The following is a 24297-nucleotide window of genomic DNA, read 5'->3' on the forward strand; positions in this document are numbered from 1 at the left end:
GGTATCAAACACAGGGGTGCTTAACCACTGAACCACATCCTTATCCCTTTTTATTTTTTATTTTGAGACGGGTCTGAATAAGTTGCTTCGGGCCTCCTTAAGGTGCTGAGGCTGGCTTTGAACTTGCGGTCCTCCTGCCTTAGCCTCCTGAGTCGCTGGCATTACAGGCCTGCATCACCGCACCTGGTGCAAGGAGTCTTCTTAAGGCAAGCATCCAGGTATTAAAATGATCTCTATTCAACAAAAAAAGCAAACTGAAGAAGAGGGAGAATGAACACTTCTCTCAGACCACAGATACTCAATCTGATCTTTGTTCCCAATGTTCATCCATCAGTGCACCAAACTTTCTACACGGCTGATTTCTGAAGCTTGGAATCGAGCTTCTATCCTATACTCGTTTATCTTAACAACTATACTTGTCTTTTAGGGGCCTATAATTTTGAAATCTTCTTTCTTTACTTCTAGTGACACAATGAATGTAATTGTTCAAAATTTACCTAGGATTATGGAAACTTAAAGCTCAAACAATTAGAAGTCACATAATCCAAATTCTTTATTTTTTAAATATACTAATTTATTAAAGTCAGTAGTTTTGTTGTTGTTGTTGTGCTGGGGATTGAACCCATGACCTTGTACATGTGAGACAAGTACTCTATCAACTGAGCTATAGCCCCAGTACTAATCCAAGCTCTTTATTTAAGCAAATGACAAAATTAAGGTTCAGAGAAGTGAAATGTCACAGAGCTCACTTGGAACACAGTCGAGGGTAAAACCCAGGTCTCTTGAACTCCAACTTAGTGCCCAATCCAATAGCCTGCACAGTCTACTTAATTAAGCACAGTGTGTCATAAGGTAGAGCTATAAGAACTAGAATCTGAGACTCAGGCAGAACTGGATGTGAATCTCAGTTCGGCCACTTGACAAGTCATCTAAGTAAGATGTGTGAGCCTCAGTTTCCTCATATGTAAAATGTGATGAGATCTTGCACTGACCTCGTAGGATTGTTGCAAAGATCAAAAATAGAAACTACTAGACAGGTGTAGTGGTGCATGCCAGTAGTCCCTGTTACTTGGGAGATTGAGGCAGGAAAATTGCTTGAACCCGGAAATTGGAGGCAGGTTCGGCAACATAGACTCCATCTCAAAACAAACAAACCTACTCAGTATAGTTAAAATGTGTAGCTTGACAAAAAGTATTTATACTTTTATAAATACCAGTATAGAACAGTAGCTAAGAAAGTAGTCTTTGTACTTAAAACAGCTGATATTTCTAATTTTTAGCCCTTTGGAAAGCTATTTGACTTCTTTTCCCCATTTTTTTTATTGGTGCATTATAGTTGTACATATACTGGGATTCATTGCTATGTATTCATATATGCACAGGGTACAACAAAATTATGTAGCCAATATCATTTCCTAGTAAAAAGCTATTTGACTTCTTTGGGTATTAGTTTCCTCATCTGTACAATGGGAATAATAATGCTATATGCCACCTGGGTTTTCTAGAAGTTCAAATTGAATACAGTAATTCATGAAAAATGTGTATGTTCCTCTGGTCAGAGATCAATAAATGGATGCTGCGATCATCTTTTTTCCTGGGTTCCCCTGGAAGTTCAGACCTCTTAGCAAAATGTTGAGCTAAAGACTTTCATTTGGAAAACATTTTATTATAAAATGCTATCTTCTTTCCAAAGTAATTAAGTTTTCAAGAAAATCTGGAGAAACGACTTTGTTATCAAATGAGGGTAATAGCCACCACATGTGTGTCACATGAGTGCCAGGCACTGGGGATTGAACCCAGGGGCACTTAATCAATGAGCCACATCTCCAGCCCCTTTTTACATTTTATTTCGAGACAGGGTCTCTCTGAGTTGCTTAGGGCTTCACTAAGTTGCTGACACTGGCTTCAAACTCGTGATCCTCCTGCCTCAGCATCCCAAGCTGCTGGGATCATAGGCTGCGACACCACATGGGCATGGTGCCAGGTCTTTGTATGCAGTCTCTCATTTAATTGAGCTCTCTGTAAATTCACGAGTGAGCTGTTGTAACCAAGAAGGTTCTGGTTCTGCTGCCACCTAATAAAGCCATTAACTCAGGAGACAGAATGACAGGGAAAGAAGAGCTTTATTGGCAACAAATCAGCAAGTTGGAAGATGGGGACTTTGGTCTGAAAGAGTCAGCTTGCTCAGGAGTTGAAGGCACAAACCTTAAATAGAGTCTCAGGTGGGTGGGGTGCCTGGGTGGTCATAAATTTTTGTGGTCAGATGACAGCTATGTGGTCTTACATGCTGTTATTTGAAGGTTACCAAATGTTTTGGGTCCTGTAACTCTGTAAAGTTACTGATTAGAATGTTCCTTTGTCCAGGAATAGCTAAACTTGAAGTTAATCATTAAGATCCAGAATAGGGCCAGGCATGGTGGTGCATGCTTTGTAATCCCAGAGGCTCTGGAGGCTGAGGCAGAAGGATTGCAAGTTCAAGGCCAGTCTCAGCAATTTAGTGAAGCACTAAGCAACTTACTGAAACTCTGTCTCTAAAAATAAAAAGGCCTGGGAATGTGGGTCAGTGGTAAAGTGCCCCTGGGTTAAATACCCAGTATCAAAAAAAGGAAAAAACAAACAAACAAACAAACAAAAAAAGAAGTCAAAGGCAAGTCTTGCTGGAGGACAGTTTGAAACCACTAGGTAGTGTTGTGGTTTAGATATGAAGTGTACCTTAAAGGCTCATATGTTAAAAGATTGGTCCCCAATACAGAAATGCTCAGAAGTGAGGATTTTAAGAAAATATGGTTATGCAAGATCTGACCTCATCAATGGATTAATCCACCTAAGGATTCATAGCTGAATGGACTACTGGTAGGTGATGGAATTGTAGGAGGGAATGGGTCCTTGGGTGCATGCCCTTGGGGATTGTTTCTGGTCCCCAGACCCTTCCTCTCTCTCTGCTTCCTGGATGCCATGAGTTGACCAGTTTTCCTCCACCAGGCCCTTCTGCCATGATGGACTCACCTGACCTCAGGCCAGAAGCCTACCAACCATGGAGCCAGCTAACCATAGACTGAAACCTCTGAAATCATGAGCCAAAATAAATCTTCCGTCCTTTAAGTTTTTTTCCTCCAGGCATTTCATCATAGCAATGAAGAGCTGAGTACACAGGAGGCTTTGGTTGGAGGTGTTATCTATAACAAACCTACTGCGAGAGTAGGTTTATATATATATATATATATATATATATATATATATATATTTTTTTTTTTTTTTTTTTTTTTTTTTTTTTTTTTGGTGCTGGGGATAGAACCCAGGGCCTTGTGCGTGCGAGGCAAGCACTCTACCAACTGAGTCATATCCCCAGCCCTGAGAGTAGGTTTATTTGGGGCTTCCCTCGGTTACAGTATTCGAATACTAAGGTTGCAGACGCATGAAGTACTTAGTGCAGGGTCACCTGCTAGTAAGTAGTTTAACTTGTTCAGGTCCCTTCAAGCTCTATACCGTGCTACTGGGTCCTTTCTTTCATTACCGGGAAATGAACCCAGGGCCTTGGCATATTAGACTTGCGTTCTTACCACTAAACTATAGCCCCAGCACTTTTGAAGTTTTTATTTTATTTTGAGTCAGGGTCTTACTAAACCGGCCAGGCTGCTGCCAAACTTGAGATCTTCCTGCTTCAGATTCTCAAGTAGCTGGGATTATAGGCCCCAGCTAACCCCCCTGGGCCTTCCACTGTGTCATTTTATTTTATAATTATTTGTTTAATGAATGGAAGAGAAATTATTTATTTAGTGGTACTAGGCATTGAACCCAGGTATGCTTTACCACTGAGCCACATTCCCAGCCTTTTCATTTCTTTCTTTTTGTTTTGTGGCAGGGTCTCACTAAGTTGCCCAAGTTAGAGTTGAACTTGTGATCCTCCTGTCTCAGCCTCCTAAGTGACTGTGACTACATACATGCGCCACCAGCTCGGGTCACTGTGTTGTAATTCTGCGAGCTACTGAAAGAATAAAAGCTTGACACCACCAAAAATTGGACTAAAATTTAACAACTTATTCTAATTACCCAAATCAGCAAGAGAATGTCTGTATAAACTTGTACAATGCTAGGGGGAAAAAAAATCCTTTTAATGTTTATTCCATGAAATCTCCTGAACATTCTCAAATGAAAGTGCTAATACAATTGGCTTTTGAATCCTGCCTTATTAGTCTGCTAGGGCAGACATAAACAAAATACCACAGACTGGGAGGAATAAACAAGATAAATTAATTTGCTTATAGTCCTGGATGCCAGAGGCCAAGATGGAGATGCTGGCAGCTTGATTTCTCCCAGGACCCTCTCCCCGAGTCCTAAAGATGGCTGCCTCCTCACTGTGCCTTCACATAGGCTTTCCTCCGTGCACGGGCCTCCCTGGTGTCTTCCTCACAAGGACACCAGTCCTATTAGATTAGATGGGCTCCACTCTTATGAACTCTTTTAACCTTAAATACCTCATTCGAGGCCAGTCACATGGGGAATTAGGGCTTCAGTATCATGGATTTTTTTTTTGTTGGTGGGTGGGGGCGGGGAGCCTAGGGGAAGACACAATTTAGTTCATGACAAATCCATTCGTCCTTTATCTTCAAGGGAACAGAGTGTTTTCTAGAAATACTGGCCGAAATACGTTGATTGACAAGCACAGTCACGAACCTTGTGTCCAAGTCCCTAGAATTAGAGGATGTGTGAGCCAGAGGGGACCTTAGAGGTCAGAGGTCGGTGCCTTTATTTCTCAGTCAATGAAACCTGGCTGGGCCCAGGATGGGGAAGAAACTTGTGGAAAAATCACACAGCTGGGACTAAGAGATCTCCTATCCTGGAACCTAGACTCCTGATGTGGTGAAGGGCTTTATTGGACTGTAATGCACCTGCTGTTTCAGATCTGACTTTATAGGTCACATCATTCCTTCATTTCACCACTTGGTTTTCACCAGTGTGTTCGTTCACACCTGGGAAGACTGCAGCTCAGCTCATGCCAAGCACTTTACTTGGAAATGCACCGTCTCGTTTAGACCCATTGCAGCTCTGTGAGGGAGATCATAGCATTCTTCATTTTATAAACAAGGACATGGGAAAGGCTAAGTGACTTGCTCAGGCATCCCCAGCAAGCAAGGGACCACTTGCATTGACATGGATTTGAAAGGTCATGTGCTGACTAACTGAATGGCTCGTGGGACTGGTCACTATGGTCACCAATTCATCAACTTCTCTCCCCATCCCACAGTGACATTGCTGTGGCTTCAAACACAGGTGGTGAAGGAAGACAGCCACAGACCTTCACAGGACACTAGAAGTGGACCCCTTCATGTCTGCTCCCTGTGCAGAAAGGATTGCTGGGAAAAGAAAAGAACCTCTACTTGGCAGAACTGGGGCACTTTAGGCAGATGGGCCAGAAAATATTTTATCACTAAAAAGACTTTACAAACCAGGCATGGTGGTGCACACCTGTAATCCCAGCGAATCAGGAGGATCACAGCTCAAGCCCAGTCTGGGCAACTTAGGGAGACCCTGTCTCAAAAAAAAGAAAGAAAGAAGAAAAGCAAAAAAAGGTAGGGAGGATGCAGCTCGTGGGTAAAGCCTAACATTGGGAAGGCCCTGGGTTTGGTCCTTAGCATCACACATACACACACACACACACACACACACACACACACATGCACACACGCATGCACGGACTTCACAGTCATTGTAAAAATAAAACAAAAACCTATTCATGATTTTATAAAAATATAAACAATATATAAAAGTATAAAAGAAGAGCAAATTTTCTCCTGTTGGCCCACTCCTAATTGTACTCTCCAGAGACAATTGTTGATGTTGTAGATCTCTTAAGACAAATATTTTTAAGTATATGTGAGCACACGTATAATATAGGTAAATTATATGATTTTGGGTAACATCATTCCTATCATTCAGTCATGTACATTTTTTTTTTTTTTTTTTTTTTTTTTTTTTTGTGGATCCAGAGATTGAACCCAGGGGCACTTTACCACTGAGCCCCACCCCCAGACCTTTTTGTTTTTTATTTTGAGACAGAACCTTGCTAAGTTACTTAGGGCCTTGCTAAATTGTTTGGCTTTAAACTTGTGGTCCTCTGTGGGGAAAAGCTACACTTATACATTGCTGGTGGGAATGCAACTTGATGTAACCACTATGGAAAGCAGGATGGAGATTCCTCAGAAAAGTTGAAATGGAACCACCATTTGACCCTGTTATCCCACTTCTCAGTATATACCTAAAGGATTTAAAATCAGCACACCAAAGTGATGCAGCCAATGAATGTTTATAGCAGCTAAGCCTTGGAACCAATCTAGGTGCCCTCCAACAGATGAATGGATAAATAAAATGTGGTATATACATACAATGGAATACTATTCAGCGGTAAAGAAGAATGAAATCATGGCATTAACTGGTAAATGAATGGAACTGGAGACTCTCATGCTAAGTGAAATAAACCAATCTCAACTGTTCTTTTTGATAAGCAGATGCTAACACACAATAAAGGGAGGGGGGAGGGAAGAATAGAAGTTCATTGGATTAGACAAAGGGGAATGAAGAGAAGGGAGCAGGGATGGGAATAGGAAAGACAGTGAAAGAAATTGGACATAACTTCCATGTTCATATATGAACACACAACTGGTGTAACCACATCAGGTACAACCACAAGAATGGGAAATACACTTCACTGTCATGTACATGTAAAAAGAACAAATAAAAAACATAACAAAAATAATCTTGTTATTCTGGTGTATATTGGATCTCCCATGTTCTTGGATAGGAAGAATTAATATTGTCAAAATGGCCATACTACCAAAAGTGCTATACAGATTCAATGCAATCCCAATTAAAATCCCAATGACGTACCTTACAGAAATAGAGCAAGCAATCATGAAATTCATCTGGAAGAATAAGAAACCCAGAATAGCTAAAGCAATCCTTCGCAGGAGAAATGAAGCAGGGGGTATCGCAATACCCGAACTTCAACTTTATTACAAAGCAATAGTAACAAAGACGGCATGGTACTGGTACCAAAATAGACAGGTAGATCAATGGTACAGAATAGAGGACACGGACACAAACCCAAATAAATACAACTTTCTAATACTAGAAAAAGGCGCCAAAAATATGCAATGGAGAAAAGATAGCCTCTTCAACAAATGGTGCTGGGAGAATTGGAAATCCATATGCAACAGAATGAAACTAAACCCCTATCTCTCACCCTGCACAAAACTCAACTCAAAATGGATTAAGGACCTCGGAATCAGACCAGAGACTCTGCAGATTATAGAAGAAAAAGTAGGTCCCGATCTTCAACATGTCGGCCTAGGACCAGACTTCCTCAACAGGACTCCCATAGCACAAGAAATAAAAGCTAGAATCATTAACTGGGATAGATTCAAACTAAAAAGCTTTCTCTCAGCAAAGGAAACTATCAGTAATGTGAAGAAAGAGCCTACAGAGTGGGAGAATATCTTTGCCAGTCATACTTCAGATAGAGCACTAATCTCCAGAATCTATAAAGAACTCAAAAAACTCTACACCAACAATACAAATAATCCAATCGACAAATGGGCTAAGGAAATGAATAGACACTTCACAGAAGAAGATGTACAAGCAATCAATAAACATATGAAAAAATGTTCAACATCTCTAGTAATAAGAGAAATGCAAATCAAAACCACCCTAAGATTCCATCTCACCCCAATTAGAATGGCGATTATCAAAAATACAAGCAACAGGTGTTGGCGAGGATGTGGGGAGAAAGGTACACTCATACATTGCTGGTGGGACTGCAAATTAATGCAGCCACTCTGGAAAGCAGTGTGGAGATTCCTTAGAAAACTTGGAATGGACCCTCCATTTGACCCAGCTATCCCACTCCTTGGCCTATACCCAAAGGATCTAAAATCAGCATACTGCAGAGATACAGCCACATCAATGTTCATAGCTGCTCAATTCACCATAGCCAGACTATGGAACCAACCTAGATGCCCTTCAATTGATGAGTGGATAAAGAAACTGTGGTATATATATACAATGGAATATTACTCAGCCATAAAGAATGATAAAATTATGGCATTTGCAGGCAAATGGATGAAATTGGAGAATATCATGCTACATGAGATAAGCCAATCTCAAAAAGCCAAAGGACGAATGATATCGCTAATAAGTGGAGGATGACACATAATGGGGGGAGGGAAGGGTTAATGTTAGGGTTAGAGTTAGGGTTAGGGAGGGGGGCAAGTATGGAGGAAGAAAGTACTGTATAGAGGGTAAAGAGGGGTGGGAGGGGTGGGGGGAAGGGAAAAAATAACAGAATGACTCAAACAACATTACTGTATGTAAATTTATGATTACACAAATGGTATGCCTTTATGCCATGTACAAACAGAGAAACAACATGTATCCCATTTGTTTACAATAAAAAAAAAATAATAATAATCTTGTGGTCCTCCCGCCTCAGCCTCAGTCCCTGGAATAACAGTTGTGTGTTGTCAGTCTCTACAGGAACTGGCTCATGTCTCTGTGCTGGTCACCCTGTAGCTGGATTGCTCCTCTATGTTCTGGATGCTGCATTACAGTACCAACGCAGGCAAATTTCTTCTTGAATGCCTTCACTTTACCGTAATCATCAGCCATCCCTTGGACAGGAGTATGGGTCTTCCTACCATTTCTCTGTTGAATTCTTATATGGATATAACTTTAGTGCCAGTAGAAGGCTGATCATCACCCCTACTTGCATCAGCAAAGGGGTCCAAAGAGTGGAGGTTCTGCAAAGCAAACGTACCATGATTCTTTTTCCTTAGTGGGAACAGCCTGCAAAAGCCAGCTTCGGAAGAAGGTGGAAAAACAGGATGGAAGTCAGGAATCAAGGGGACTTGATAGGGAATCTGCTGAGTCCTGGGTGGTAGGACAGTGACTGGGGTCTTATTTCTTTTCTTTTTTCTTTCTTTTTTTTTTTTTTTTTTGGTACTGGGATTGAACCCAGGGGCACTTAACCTCTGAGCCACATCCCCAGCCCTTTTTATATTTAATTTAGAGACAGGATCTTGCTGAGTTGCTTAGGTCCTCACTATGTTGCTGAGGCTGGCTTTGAACTCATGATCCTCCTGCCTCAGCTGCCTAAGCAGCTGGGTTTATGGGCGTGCACCACCATATTGGCTCTTTCTCAATGATACCAAAATATTTCATGAGAGCCGAGAATGGGAGAAGAGCGGAGCGACTGAGTGGCACGCGAGCTCCTCTCCTCTCCTCACCTCGCTCTCACGGCCCGCCTGCCACCTGCTTGCCGCCCAGAACACCTTCCACCATGACCACCTCAGCAAGTTCCCACTTGAACAAAGGCATCAAGCAGGTGTATATGTCCCTGCCACAGGGTGAGAAAGTCCAAGCTATGTATATCTGGATTGATGGTACTGGAGAAGGACTTCGCTGTAAGACCCGCACCCTGGACTCTGAGCCCAAGAGTGTAGAAGAGTTGCCTGAGTGGAATTTTGATGGCTCGAGTACTTTTCAGTCTGAAGGCTCCAATAGTGACATGTATCTTGTACCTTCTGCCATGTTTCGAGACCCCTTCCGCAAGGATCCCAACAAGCTGGTGTTCTGTGAAGTTTTCAAGTATAACCGAAAGCCTGCAGAGACCAATTTAAGGCACACCTGTAAACGGATAATGGACATGGTGAGCAACCAGCACCCCTGGTTTGGAATGGAGCAGGAATACACTCTCATGGGCACAGATGGTCACCCCTTTGGTTGGCCTTCCAATGGCTTTCCTGGTCCCCAAGGTCCATATTACTGTGGTGTGGGAGCAGACAAAGCCTATGGCAGGGATATCGTGGAGGCTCATTACGGGGCCTGCTTGTATGCTGGAGTCAAGATTACAGGGACAAATGCTGAGGTCATGCCTGCCCAGTGGGAATTCCAGATAGGACCTTGTGAAGGAATCCACATGGGAGATCATCTCTGGGTGGCCCGTTTCATCTTGCATCGTGTATGTGAAGACTTTGGAGTGATAGCTACCTTTGACCCTAAGCCCATTCCTGGGAACTGGAATGGTGCCGGCTGCCACACCAACTTTAGTACCAAGGCCATGAGGGAGGAGAATGGTCTGAAGTACATTGAGGAGGCCATGGAGAAACTAAGTAAGCGGCACCAGTACCACATCCGAGCCTATGATCCCAAGGGGGGCCTGGACAATGCCCGGCGCCTGACTGGGTTCCACGAAACCTCCAACATCAACGACTTTTCTGCTGGTGTGGCCAACCGTAGCGCCAGCAACCGCATTCCCCGGACTGTCGGCCAGGAGAGGAAGGGTTACTTTGAAGACCGCCGCCCCTCTGCCAATTGCGACCCCTATTCAGTAACAGAAGCCCTCATCCGCATGTGTCTACTCAATGAAACCGGTGATGAGCCCTTCCAGTACAAAAACTAAGTGGACTAGACCTCAGCCATCAAATCAAGCCCCTCCTAGTTCTGAATCCCAGTCCAGCTCTTCACCCTCTCTGTTGTCCTGCTTGTCCCGATTGTAACTCAAAGGGTGGATATCAAGGTCTTTTTTTATTCCTCAGCCCAGTTAATCTTGCTTTCTTTGGCCAGGATAGAGGTGTTAAGTTCCTAACCTCTGCACCCCAGCCCCTTTTTCCCATCACTGGAGCTTTCTGATGCGTAGGGGGAGGGTGGGAAGCAGGGCCGGGCTCCTTCTCAGGCATGACTGTGGGATGCAGCATGTTTGGGGGGCTGGGGAGGTTAGGTTAGAATTTCCCCTCGTGGTGGAAAGCTCCCTTTCTTAAGGTATAAACAACTTTTTGTAGAGAAGCAGGGGTGGCGCTTAGCGAGGGAAACGCCCAGGTCTCCCGCTACCGCGTTCCCCTTGCTGGGGGCTGCAGGCCCTCCCATGGACACAAAGCCGAGTAAACTGATAGATGACCCTGTCTTAAAAGAAAAACTTCTTAGTGCTTGGACCTTCATTTATAACACAAAGCAGAGTAGTATTTTTATATTTAAATATAAAAACAAAAAAATTATGGGTATATGGGTATGTGTTTTTCTAAGGGAGGAAACCATCCTGGTCACTGGGTGCTAAATTTGAGGCAAATACTTTGGTTTAGAAATAAAGGAGATCCTTTGGAGCAGGAGTGGGGAGTGTGGTACCAGAAATGTTGGTGACTAGGGGCTCTTGGTCTTCATTGTCACTTAAGGGTTGCCCTGCCCTGTCTACACTTCCTCTGGAGGTGGACCCTGGACAGTGGCCAGGTGGATGCTCATGATTGGTGTTCACCTGAGCCCAGGGCAAGGTTTAAGACCCGCATAGTTGTCCATGGGTTTCAGGGAGCGAGTTGGCTGGCCCACATGAGCATGTTCCTGACAAGAGGCATTGGATTATTTTCTGGTGAAACTAGCATGCCACTAAAGCAGGCCTTTTGATACATTAAATTTTTTAAAAGCAAAACAGAGCTTTAGATTTTAATCAAATTTGTAGGGTTTCTAAGTCTAATTTTTCAAAATTGTCTGCTTCAGCTGTCTCCTTCCACTCTTCTCTTGGAGGAGTTGGGACAGGGCTGGAGTAAAAATCCTTGTAATGTTGTATCCTTGTGTCTTTTCTCCCAGTGCAGAATATTCCCTTCTTTGTTAAGATTCCTAAGGAGTTACCCTTTTTTCTTCTATAATAAGCAAACCCCACCTCCATCCTGCAAAAAAAAAAAAAACAAAAAAAAACAAAATATTTCATCATAGGGCTGCACGATAACTTAATCATTCCTACAGTAAGATAAATAATGCCACCCCCAATAAATTTTCCCCTTTTTGAAAAAAGGGTCTTTGCAGGTATCATTAATATAAGGATCTTAAGAAAATTATATTGGATGGTGTGTGGGGGCTGGAGAGGCCCCTAAATAAAATTACAAGTATCCTGACAAGAGAGCAGAGGAAGATCTCACAGAGGTGATGTGAAGACAGAGGCAGAGATTGGAATGTTGCTGCCATAAGCCAAAGAATTTTGGCAGCTGCCTGGAGCTAGAGTAGGCAAAGAGATGGAGTCTCCTCTAAAACCTCCAGAGGAAGAAAAGCCCTGCCAACACCTTGATTTAGGTCCAGGGGAACTGATCGCAGGCTCTGGCTTCTGGAACTGTGAGAGAATAAATTTGTGGTGTTTTTTTGCCACCAAGTTTGTGATGATTCATTACAGAACCCACAGGAAACCAATATGGTTTTCTCACTGACGGACACACAGGGTGTTTACAATAAATAGCCTGTATGTGAAACCTAGCACATTTGCATAATTATATTTGCAGGACAAATCATAAGGAATAGAGTATGTGAGGCAAGGTATACAGACATACAAAACAAAGATTTCATTAGGCCTAAAGAGAATGTTTTATATCTCCCAAATAGATTCCAAATAATATATGTCAAAATGCGTGCCTTTAAATTTACAGCTTTAAATGGGTAGATGAAGGCTGCCAATGACCTAACCGTTCAACTCGAGAATCAAAGAACAGTCAACGTGAAAATACGAAACGAAAGGAAACAATGAATGGAACATAAAAATCAACAGGATTCTGAGTGATATTAGCACAAGCCCACACAAAAGAATATTTTTACACCGCCAATGTGAAAGTGTCTTCAATATAACTAGATAGACACACCTCTGAAAAACTAAGCAAGAGAAAATGTGCAAATAAACACATTATAAAATGAAAAGTAGGAAATCAGACACTTCAAAGAATTCAAAAAGCATTTTGTATATAAACAATTTAAAAAGCAAAAGTTGAGAATAGGAAACTTAGACTAATGTCATGAAAAAAAATTCAAAGACCTCTTCTCATGCAAGTTGAAAATTACAGGCTCAGAGGGTTTTACAAATGTGTTTACTCATATAATCTTTGTATTATCATCTTCATCATCATTATCATTATTGTTATCATTTTGTGGTATTTGGGGTTGAACTCAGGGCCTCTAACATGCTAGGCAAGTGTTCTACCACTGAGCTACATCCTCAACCCTTTTAAAACTTTATTTCAGATCTTTTTTTTTTTTTTTTTTTTCTGCAGTGCTGGGGTTTGAACCCAGGGCCTTAGTGCTTGCAAGGCAAGCACTCTACTGACTGAGCTATCTCCTCAGCCCCTAAAACTTTATTTCAGAGAGGGTCTTACTATATTGCTAAGGCTTGTCCTCAAACCTGTGACTCCCCTGCCTCCATCTCTCTAGTCTTTGGGATTACAAAGTCATCCAGCATATTCCCTATTTAATACGGGTTGTTCCAGATGACAGGTAAACAAGGAAACCTGTTTAACTCATGGACGAGTCTAGTATAACCTGGATTTCAAATCTGTATAAGGAGAGAAGAGATTTTTGGATGGGTACATTTAATTTGTAGTTTAAATGCTATTCACTAATTATTCCCAGTCTCTCCCAGCTCTCAGGACTCATAGGATTGTACTTGTTAGTCCCCTTGAGGTTGGGTGGGCCTTGTGACCAATGATTCTGGGCTGGCACCTTTAATGGTTGATTTTGGACTCTCAGTGCCTTTTTGGCTCCAGCCCTGCAACCAGTCATGTGTGAGATGAAACTTGCTCTATTAGCGTGGTTCCCTTAAGGACTCAAATGAGCAGAATCCCACTCCTGCCGCCTGCTTGTGTTTGGTATACGTGAGACCCAAACATTTGCCAATTTTTTTTTCTTTGTGGTATTGGGGATTGAACCACTGAGCTACATCCCCAGTTCTTTTTATTTTTTTGTTTTGAGACAGGGCCTTGCTAAGTTGACCAGGCCGACCTTGAATTTACGATCCTCCTGTCTCTGTCTCCTCCATCGCTGGAATTACAGGCGGCCTGCCCAGTGCCTGAAGTCCCTGACCTGGACACCAACAGAAACAGTGTTCCCTTCCCAACCTGTTAGACTCTTCCAAGGTTCAGTTGTTCCAAGTAGCCCTCTGGAGTTCAGGCTGTCGCTGTGATGAAGTTGTGACCAGCGTGGTAATACCGTCCTTGTATTCCTTTCCCTGCTGCCCAGCCTTACTTCCTTGGCTTTTGCTTTATCTGGGATTGTGTCTCTTTTCAAAAGAATGTCAGCATGTAAACTTTTGCTTCAGTTCTGTTTTCTAGGGAAAGTAAGCTGAAACACCATGGAAGAAGGGAAGGTTGGATTATAGTTAACACCTAGGAGTCTTTCTGTCCTACAGAGCATCTTACTCAAAGGAGAAACTTTTCAAAGGAAAAAGAAGTTGCATTCCCTAAGATTAGAATAAGACAGAGCTGGCGATGCAGCTCAGTGGTAGAACATAACACTTAGCATGCAAAAGGTCCTGGGTTCAATTCCTGACATCCAAATAAATAAATGAGTAGTTAAATAAGGGGAAGATGCCTGACATCACCCCCATCTTCAACATACTATTGAAGCCTCTAGCCTGTACAAAAGATGTAAAAAAAAAAAAGATAAAATATGAAAGGATAAGAAGGGATAAAATTGTCATTATTTATCAATGATATACTCAACTATATAGAAATGCCCACAGAATCAATAATCTATTAGAATTTATAAGTTTAGCGAGGTCATTGGAAGATAAATCATACAAGACTCAATAGTGTTCATGCATTATACCAGCAATAAACAATTATAATCCATAATTGAAAATATGGAGCTATGCGTAAGTATGAATATTATAAGGTGTGTAGGAATTGAAGCACCGAAGAGTTCTTCAGAACTTCTTTGGAGAAAAGTTGAGAATGTTAAAAAGGAGACAAGTTGATCTGAATGAACAGAGAGACCACAATATTGGACTGAATGATTTGCTATTATAAAGAGGCTAATTTCCCTTCCAATTAGCCCATATATTCAAGGCAATCCTAAGAAATATTCCAGTTGGGTTTCCTTTCTTTTCTTTTTTAAGAAACTCTACTGTCTTTCTGTAAAATGTTCAGGGAGGGATGAAAGCTATGAGCTAGGTTTATTTTGAAAAAAGAGACGACAAGAAGAAAGATTCACCTCCCAGGTGGCCACACAGACTACAAAGCTGTATGTACAGTGACTGTGGATAAACAGACTAGTCCGAAGGCACAGAAGAGAGGGCTCAGAAGCAAACTTTGTTTTTATTTGTTTCATTTATTTATTTATTTATTTGTTTGTTTGTTTATTTTAAGGCAGAATATGGACCTTGATGGAAGCTGGCCCATGGGTGTGGGGGGCTCTGCTGCATTGGAGTCCCTGTGGCCCACCTCACTCTCCCACCCCTGCCTCCCTGCCACCAGCCCACCTCCCACCCCAGGCCCAGTCCCTCTCTGTGGCCCCACCTCTGGGTCAGCAGAAACTAACTTTTTCCTACAGCAGAACTTGATACTATGTAGGACAAAGTTGACAAGACAAATCGGGAGGGAGGTGGTAGTGTCTCACAGTTGGAGAAACATTCATTTGAGACCTTTAGAGGTCCTTGCCTTACTCCATTTGCGAAGGTGAATTTCAGATGGACTGAGGTACCTTGGGAAGAAAAAAACTGTGAAGTGAAAAGAAGAAAATGTAGAAAAAGTATCTTTTGCCAGATGAAAGGAAAGGGGTGGGGGTTGAAAGATTTCTTAAACAAGAACCAGAAAACACATACCATAAGGTTAACTTTTTAATAGATTAGGTTACACCCAAATTACAAATTAATTTATTTTGCGGTGCTAGGGATCAAACCCTGGGCCTCTTACATGTTAAGCAAGTGCTCTACCACTGAACTACATCCCCAGCCCTACAAGCTTGTTTTAAATGTGATATAATAGACAAAGTTGACAACTGGCTCACCATGGAAAGATTTTTAGATTATCAAAGTGACAGAGAAATCATATAAAGGAAATTCAACAGAAAAATGCACAAACACCTAACATTAGGTACCAACTTCATTGGGTACCAGAGGATGCAAAATAAGATACCACTTAGCTGCTAGACTGACTATCAGAAGGTCAAATGCCAAGCTGAGAATCTGCAGACAATATGCCAGTGGCTAAGCTCACCACATACTTACCAGGACCCTCCAAGCTGCTCTTGGGTAAATGCTGGAAGAACTTGCTCACAGCCATCTATGGACAGACCACTGATGTTCATCTCAGCATTCATGTGGTAGTGGGCCAGCTGGAGGCATCCAGGGGTCAACCACCAGGGGAATGGGTAATTCCGGAGGAGTAGATGCACTGTACAGAATATTCACGCTGTTAGGTGCTATGAACTGAGTGTGCATGCTTATCATGGTTGCATCTGAAAATATGTTGAGCAAAAGAAGTCAGATTAAAATCTATGGCAAGGCGGGGCATGTTGTGGTGGCACATGCCTATAATCCCAGCAGCTGGGGAGGCTGAGGCAGAAGGATTGCAAGTTCAAAATCAACCTCAGCAAAAGTGAGGTGCTAAGCAACTCAGTAAGACCCTGTCTCTAAATTAAAAAATTAGAAAGGACAGGGAATGTGGTTCCGTGGTTAAGCACCCCTGGTTTAGTTCCCGGTATCCTCCCCACAAAAATCTACAAATAAAAAATAAATAAAGTGCAAAAAAAAAAAAAAAAAAAGATCTACAACATGATAACATATGCATATATTTTTACAAGGATACCGATATATCCAAGAGTACTTATCAAGTCTATCAAAGTAGGTGTGTGGGGGGGTGGTGGAGAAGTGAAATAAGAGTAGGAATTGAATGGGAAAGAATAAAAAATTATGACAGCAATTGCCTTGAACCAAGGAGTATAATTTACTGTTTTCTGTACCTGTAAAAATTCTAGCTTTTTACTTATTGATATTTATTTATTTATTTGGTCTACAACATGTACTGCATTGCCTTAGGGTCTCAGCATCCACTTTTTTATGGGGTGGGGTACCAGGGATTGAACTCAGGGACACTCAACCAGTGAGTCACCTCCCCAGGCCTATTTCGTATTTTAGTTAGAGACAGGGTCTCAATGAGTTGCTTAGTGCCTTGCTTTTCGCTGAGGCTGGCTTTGAACTGGCGATCTTCCTGTGTCAGCCTCCCCAGCTGCTGGGATTACAGGCATGCGCCACCACACCCAGCTCAGCATACGCTTTTCAGGTAATTGTGCATTTGTCTGCTGCTCAGAAAGGTTGTGGGATCCTCAAAGCAGCACCTAACTTTTTGTCTCTTGTTTTCTTGCTATCTGGCCCATAACAGGTTTGTACGATAGTTTCGGTGAACAAAAAAACAGGAGATTTTGAGAAAGCAATTTCTGCATTCCTCAGCAGCTTAGAAAAACAGGAGAACCGAAGAATGTAGTGCCTGGAAACAAGATTTTCTAGTTTTTGTACTGCATATTTTCAAGGCTGAAAATTGAAAAGCAAGCATTGTTTTTTTGGTCCTGTTTTTTCCCCCTCCCCTTATGGGCTCCTTGCCTTCTCCTCTCAGTCGCCTATCTTGTCTCTAGCTGGATAAGAAAGTCAGGTGATCAAGGAGTTATTATGCAGTCCTTCCTGTCTTATCAGTGAGAGGGCAGGGGCTGCTTACTACGGCCATAATCCAGCAAAAGCAGGCTGATTCCACAGCCACTCCCTGCCTGTGGCCTTGCATGGTCCACACTGTCCCCAGGACAAAGTCCCCACCCGACACTGGAGGCCTTCCAGACCTGCTCAGGGCTGTAAGCTCAGCTCTTGCCACTTCAAGCAATAAAATCTGTTTCTTTAACAAGGGCTGCAGCCTGGTCATTCCTTTTGATTCTCTTAAATTATTAAGAAACAAATTTCAATAAAATAATGTGAATTAAACATAGGTAAATAAGTCTTGTACCTGCCTGCAAAAGTGAGTTTGTGGAAGACACCAGGTTCCCACTGGCTCCATAAGTGACTGTCACTTTTATCTCACTTTCCCAAACTCAGCTGTTATTTTGCAAAAAGCAAACTCTGTGCTACAGTGAAGAGGTTAGGAAGAGCACTTAGCATTGACCACCCTGCTAGAACATTCCACCTGATCCTTCCTCATCCATTGTCCTCCCCTCTCCACCTTACGTGTGTCCTGGAGGCTGGCCTCTACAAAGGGCATCTCCCTTTACTTCCTAACAGACTCAGCTGGCAAAGAGGCCAGTAGAAGGGAGGTCCTGTCAGTCAATGTTCCCCTCGTTCAGCACCTTCTTTTTGTTTTTTTTAAATTTTTTTTAGTTGTTGATGGACCTTTATCTTTTTTATTTATTTATATGTGGTGCTGAGAATCGGACCCAGTGCCTCACACATGCTAGGCAAGTGCTCTACCACTGAGCCACAACACCAAACCCAGCACCTTGTTTCTTTCTTTTTTTTTCTTTTTTAATTTTTATTGTAAACAAATGGGATACATGTTGTTTCTGTTTGTACATGAAGTAAAGGCATACCATTTGTGTAATCATACATCTACATAGGGTAATGGTGTTTGATTCATTCTGTTATTTTTTCCTTCCCCCCACCCCTCCCACCCCTCTTTTCCCTCTATACAGTCCCTTCTTCCTCCATTCTTACCTCCCCCCGCAACTATGTGTCATCATCTGCTTATCAGCAAGCTCATTTGTCCTTTGGTTTTTTTGAGATTGGCTTAACCCACTTAGCATGATATTCTCCAATTTCATCCATTTGCCTGCAAATGCCATAATTTTATCATTCCTTATGGCTGAGTAATATTCCATTGTATATATATACCACAGTTTCTTTATCCATTCATCAATTGAAGGACATCTAAGTTGGTTCCACAATCTGGCTATGGTGAATTGAGCAGCTATAAACATTGATGTGGCTGTATCTCTGTAGTATGCTGATTTTAAGTCCTTTGGGTATAGGCCAAGGAGTGGGATACCTGGGTCAAATGGTGGTTTCATTCCAAGTTTTCTAAGGAATCTCCACACTGCTTTCCAGAGTGGCTGCACTAATTTGTAGCCCCACCAGCAATGTATGAGTGTACCTTTTTCCAACATCCTCACCAACACCTATTGTTGCTTGTGTTCTTGATAATCGCCATTCTAATTGGGGTGAGATGGAATCATAGTGTAGTTTTGATTTGCATTTCTCTTATTACTAGAGAGCACCTTGTTACTTTGTGACAGTTTTATTTCTGGGGTCTCATTATGCTTTCCTGAAACTCAGCATCAGTGGGAGGTCAACCTGGTTCCCGCGGAGTTCTCAGGAAATAGGCTGGGATGGTTCAGGGTCATATCTAGGAAGGGCAGTGCTTCTCCCACAGGGTCAGCTTCGCCAGCCAGGTGCTGTAGGTGGTGGACGCCTGAGTGGATTTCCCCTTGGCCATCCCTTCATGGAGTAAAAGAAAATCAGTTCCATGGTGAACAATAAATAGTACTTCTCCCAAGGCATGCTGCAGCTGTCAAGGGTCACAAAAACAAAAACTCCCTTCTTGGTCATGTTCTCTCATGTTGGACATGGAAAGTGCTTCAGAATTTTGGAGACTAGGAATAAGTTCTATATCGCTAATGTTTTCCTTAGTAAACCTTTTCAAAATGCTAACACACACACACACACACACACACACACACACACACACACACACACACATATCCTTTTCAGAGTGGGAAATGCTTTCTTACTCACTGAGAAACTTTCTTTAAAATCAGACGCCTTGAAATGTTAGGAGGAATGAAACTTCCCAGTCTTGCCTGGAGGACCCAAGGCTCAGACACAGGAGGCAGCCTCAATTTGCACCCAGGTCTCGGAGTTCCTGGTGAGGGTGTTCTGGATGTAGCACTCCACAACTATCTAACCTTATTGTTTCCAAAATAATAGGTCCCTGGATCCCTTCATCTTTCAAGACCTGGGATGACACACAGCCCTGCCTTGTCTTGAGTCTGTCAAAATAGTGCCTTCTTTTACATTTATTTATTTTATTTTTAATGTTCATGGTATTGGATATAGAACTCAGGGGTGCTTTCCCCTGAGTGACATCCCTTGCCTGTTTTTCATTTTTATTTCAAGACAGAGTCTCACTAAGTTATTGAGGCTGGCCTCAAACTTGGGATCCTCCTGCCTCAGCCTCCTGAGTCTCTGGGATTACAGGTGTGTCTACTTATTTTACATATCATCTAGACCCCTTGATTCTGTGTGGCTCTATTTTCCTTTGGGATGACACCCCAGGTTCTTCCGGCGTATGATCTCTCTGCAACATGTCAGTGAACGTGTACTTGTCAGACTAGGCTTTGTTCCTGGTGGTCTTGGGCTGCTTGAGTGAGGGCAGAGTTCACTGCAGAGTTGCAGAGGGAACCCACGTGCAGAGCTGAAGCAGCCATGAGCTCTTGCAGTCTCACCCGAAGAATTTCAATCAAGTTGCACAGAGGAACAAGCAGGAGTTTATTAGAAAAGACGGAGGGTACAGATGTTCAGGACAGACTGAATGGATCACCTTAGAGAGGTTGACATGACCTTTATAAAGCCTTTTTTATTATTATTATTTTTTTATTTTGGTACTGGGGATTGAGCCTAGGGATGCTTAACCACTGAGCCACATCCCCAACCCTTTTTTATTTTTTATTTTGAGACAGGGTCTTGCTCAGTTGCTTAGGGCCTCTCTAAGTTTCTGAGGCTGGCTTTGAACCTGCTGTCCTCCTGCCTCAGCCTCCCGAGTCACTGGAATTACAAGTGTGCACTACCACACACAGTTAAAGTTGGGACTTTTAAGGGTTTTGAGTTCCTTTGTTATTACCTTAGTTTCTTAAACTCCCTTTATTGATTTATTACCCTTTAAATAACCCACAGCAAACTTTTTCTGTGAAGGTCTTTAGGTCCTAGTACTAAGGGGTGGTTGGGGTAGTTGTGATGTAGTTTTGGTGATAAAGGAGGGTTGTGGAGACCAGGTCACAAGAGACAGTGATGACAGACTATGTCATTGCTGTCTTAATTCCTTTAAGGGATTATAATGAACTATGGCTGGGGAGATTCTGACATACCAGGCCTCATTTTTCTGAAGCTTGGCTGCTCTGATAAGGTTCCCCAGGATTTTAATAATGGTTCCTTTAAAGGGTCGTAATGACCTAGGCTTGGGAAAGCTTGGACGTTCTAGCCTCCATTCTCCAGATGCATGACTCCCAGTAAGATTACCTGTGGTCCTGGTGTTATGACTTATGATTTTTTTCTTTTAGTGCACATGTCTGATGTTGTGCGTTACCATCCTTCCTTATCCTTCCCCTACCTACCTGTCTGTGGCTGACTAACCTACTTAACAAGAACAGTGCCATGGTTATGCACAGATGTTGGTTGTATAAGTGCCTGTAAAGTGTGTCAGATTTCTATGAAGGGCTGATCACCTTCTCTTTGTGAGTCCATGGGCTGGCCTCATTCTGACCTCAGGTAGCCCTCACAGAAGTCCACTGGTAAGGTCCAGTGACCATCACTTGATAGACAAGGCCCGGATTGAGGTCCTTGCTCTGAAGCAGCAGAACCAGCTGGAGGCAGGCTGATCCTCCATACGGTCTGTTATGGACCTTTGGCCTCTGTGACCACATACTATGATACAAGCTGCAAGTGACTCTGATCTTAGTTTCTTTCTCTTTTTAGAGGGGTATGTCATGTCATTCTGTCCTGTCAGCATGATCATGTCATGGTGAAATTGTATGGAGAGAAATTAGTGCTAGGGCTGGGGAGATAGCTCTGTTGGTAGAGTGCTTGCCTCATAAGTACAAGGCCCTGGGATCAATCCCCAGCACCACCAAAAAAAAAAAAAAAAAAAAAAAAAAAAAGAAACTAGTGTGCTGATCCTTGTATAAGACCCAGGAAGATGCACACTAACCTACTAGAACAAGAAGAAAGCCTCAGAGAGAGCCAGCTGCTGTGATTAAGGAAGGGAGATGAAGGCTGAAGCCTCTGACAGGACAGTGGCCTTCCCACCAAGAAGCCATTAGACCCTGCAAACCAGACCTTGCGAGGCGGGGACGCTGTGTCAGTGGACACTTAGAGTGAGAGGGTATTAGCCCTGGAGGCAGCTCTTGTGAACATCTCTGCACTGACCTGAGGCGAGGGAATGAAATGACTCCTAACACCCTGTCTTCAGTCTGTGACAGTAGAAAAACCACTGTGGATCAGAGTTTGGAGAGTTTCCTATAAAGCAAAATGCCCTGTCTCTTCCCCAGGCAGTAGGCATGCCGGGGAAAGGTAACCCACTCCTGATGCGTGGGCAGAGTGGAGGCCTCCAGAGTTTCTGAGCTTCAAAGCAAGACTTAGAGATGGCGCAGGATTTCTACAAAACGATTTTTGATGTCTTTATCTGAAAAAAATCTTTCAGAGCATAGTAAACACTTGCAGTTATTAAAAAAGAAAGATAAAATGTCAGTGGGGCCCTGGGGTGCATCGCTGTAATCCCAGCCATTCAGGAGGCTGGGGCAGGAGGATCACAAGTTAAAGGCCAGCCTCAGCAATTTAGTGAGACCTTGTCTCAAAATAAAAAATAAAAAGGATTGGGGATGTAGCTTAGTGATAAAGAACCCCCTTAGCGGGTACAATTCCCAGGAGGTGGGGGTGCATAAAAAAAGAAAAAAAAGCATTTGAACCAATGTTGTTACCACAGACAGGCAAATAGGGTTGAGGGCGGGGTTGGCAAGACAGGGAAGACTAATACCTGTCCCAGGTTCCACACCCCAAATGGCTCTACAGTCCCAAGTCAACTTGTTCCTGGAGTTAAAATAATGCTACTGGAGAGCAGAAGAGAGACCCTGCGGGTCCCCAGAACAGTGCTGACCACAAAGAGGTCAAGTATAAGTTAAAAGTTACACATTCTCCAGCAGATTACCACACACATCTGACTGATTGAGAGTTTCAAAATATGTCCCTCCTTTTATTCTGTTTTATGCATGTTCCTCAACTTATTGTGTTCATGAGTACAAATCAGATAAATAGATTTTAAAGACCCATTTGTACTAAAATGTGAAATGATTCCTCAAGGCCAATGAATGGAAACATTCTATTTATCTACAAGAGTTGAAAAAAATAACTGAGACAATTGATGCACAGCTATCATAACTAAGGGAAAAAACTCAGTAAGGACTGAAAAATCAATAGGCACAGGTTAATAAGCAATAATCAGGATTAGGAAATTAGAGCCAGATAAGGAAAACACAGAGATCTCAATATGACCTGAATTGAGGGTACTCAACTGAAAAAACAGAAGCAAAACAGCTGTAAAAGGGGAAATTCAAAATGCTTAAGGACCACATTTGGCATGTAGCAATCAAAACTCCAAAGGAAAAAATATGGATTTTTTTTTGTGGGTTTTGCTAGTGACCGAATGAAGTATCTCAAACACTGTAATCCCAAAGTAATACAGTTGTGAAGTTCCCTTTCTAAATTGCAAATAAGCCCATGGTTGGGCGACAACCATCTGCTCAGATTGTATCCATTCTCCCTTGTTAGCAAGAAATCAGCGGACTCAGCACTCATGCGTATTTTGTGAGTGGTTTTCATTTGACAGGGTGAGCCACCAGGGGTGCGCTGTGCTGGTGGGGAGTGTAAATGGATGCTGAGGACAGTCCTCATTTCCCCCTTTCATTCCCCCCAATACTCCCTTATTTTGTAGTACTTGACTGACTTCCAGTGCAATCCCAAGTATCTTGTTTAAGCCTTATGGCAGCACCCTGAAATGGGTACTGCCGTCCACACTGTTTAGATGACAACACTGAGGCCCATGACAAGGGGAGGAGAAACCAGAGCTGGGAGTGGTGGTGCATGCCTGTAATCCCAGGGACTCTGGAGGCCTAGGCAGGAGGATTGCAAGTTGAAGGCCAGCCTCAACAACTTAGGGAGACTCTGTCTCAAAATTTAATAAAAGGGGGTGGGGCCTAAGGGTGTGTCTCAGTGGTAGAGCACTCACCTAGCACGTGTGAGGCACTGGGTTTGAGCCTCAGCACCGCATAAAAATAAATACATAAAATAACTAAAAATATATTTTTTTAATAAAAGGACTGGGGATGTAGCTCAGTGGTAAAGCATCCCTAGATCCAATCCTCAGCTTATAAAAAAACAACCACAAAAAAATAAGAGGCAAAGCTAATGCCACTCAAGTCCTCTGGATTCCAAAAATCACTATACTGCAGGTCTTCTATCCCAAATGTTTGTTTGATAAAAATGTTATAAACAGACTATTTGATATGGAAAGTAAAAACAAAACGAAATGAAAACACTCCTTCGGTCTGACACCTGCCAAGTCACTAACTCCTTTATTTAAAAATAAATGATGTGAATGGGGGAAGTCACTTGGTGGTAGAGCTCTTGCCTAGCATGCAGGAGGCCCTGGGTTTGAAGTAAAATAAATAAATTAATAAAAATGAATGATGCACATAAATGCTCAT

The 24297-nt window shown here is 42.5% G+C and overlaps 1 protein-coding gene across 1 annotated transcript; it reads left to right on the plus strand.

Moving 5' to 3' along the window:
* The first annotated feature begins 9220 nt into the window (after positions 1 to 9220).
* Positions 9221 to 11470, plus strand: LOC306646874 (glutamine synthetase-like). Its single transcript, XM_079115633.1, has one exon. The coding sequence runs from the start codon at positions 9332 to 9334 to the stop codon at positions 10451 to 10453; it is 1122 nt and encodes a 373-aa protein (XP_078971759.1). The 5' UTR covers positions 9221 to 9331; the 3' UTR covers positions 10454 to 11470.
* The last annotated feature ends 12827 nt before the right edge of the window (positions 11471 to 24297 follow it).

The sequence above is a fragment of the Sciurus vulgaris genome (assembly GCF_902686455.1).
Source record: "Sciurus vulgaris genome assembly, chromosome: 16".
Classification (NCBI taxonomy): domain Eukaryota; kingdom Metazoa; phylum Chordata; class Mammalia; order Rodentia; family Sciuridae; genus Sciurus; species Sciurus vulgaris.

Excerpts from the sequence above, each read along its gene's own strand:
- LOC306646874 (XM_079115633.1), top strand. The coding sequence starts at position 9,332 with ATGACCACCTCAGCAAGTTCCCACTTGAACAAAGGCATCAAGCAGGTG.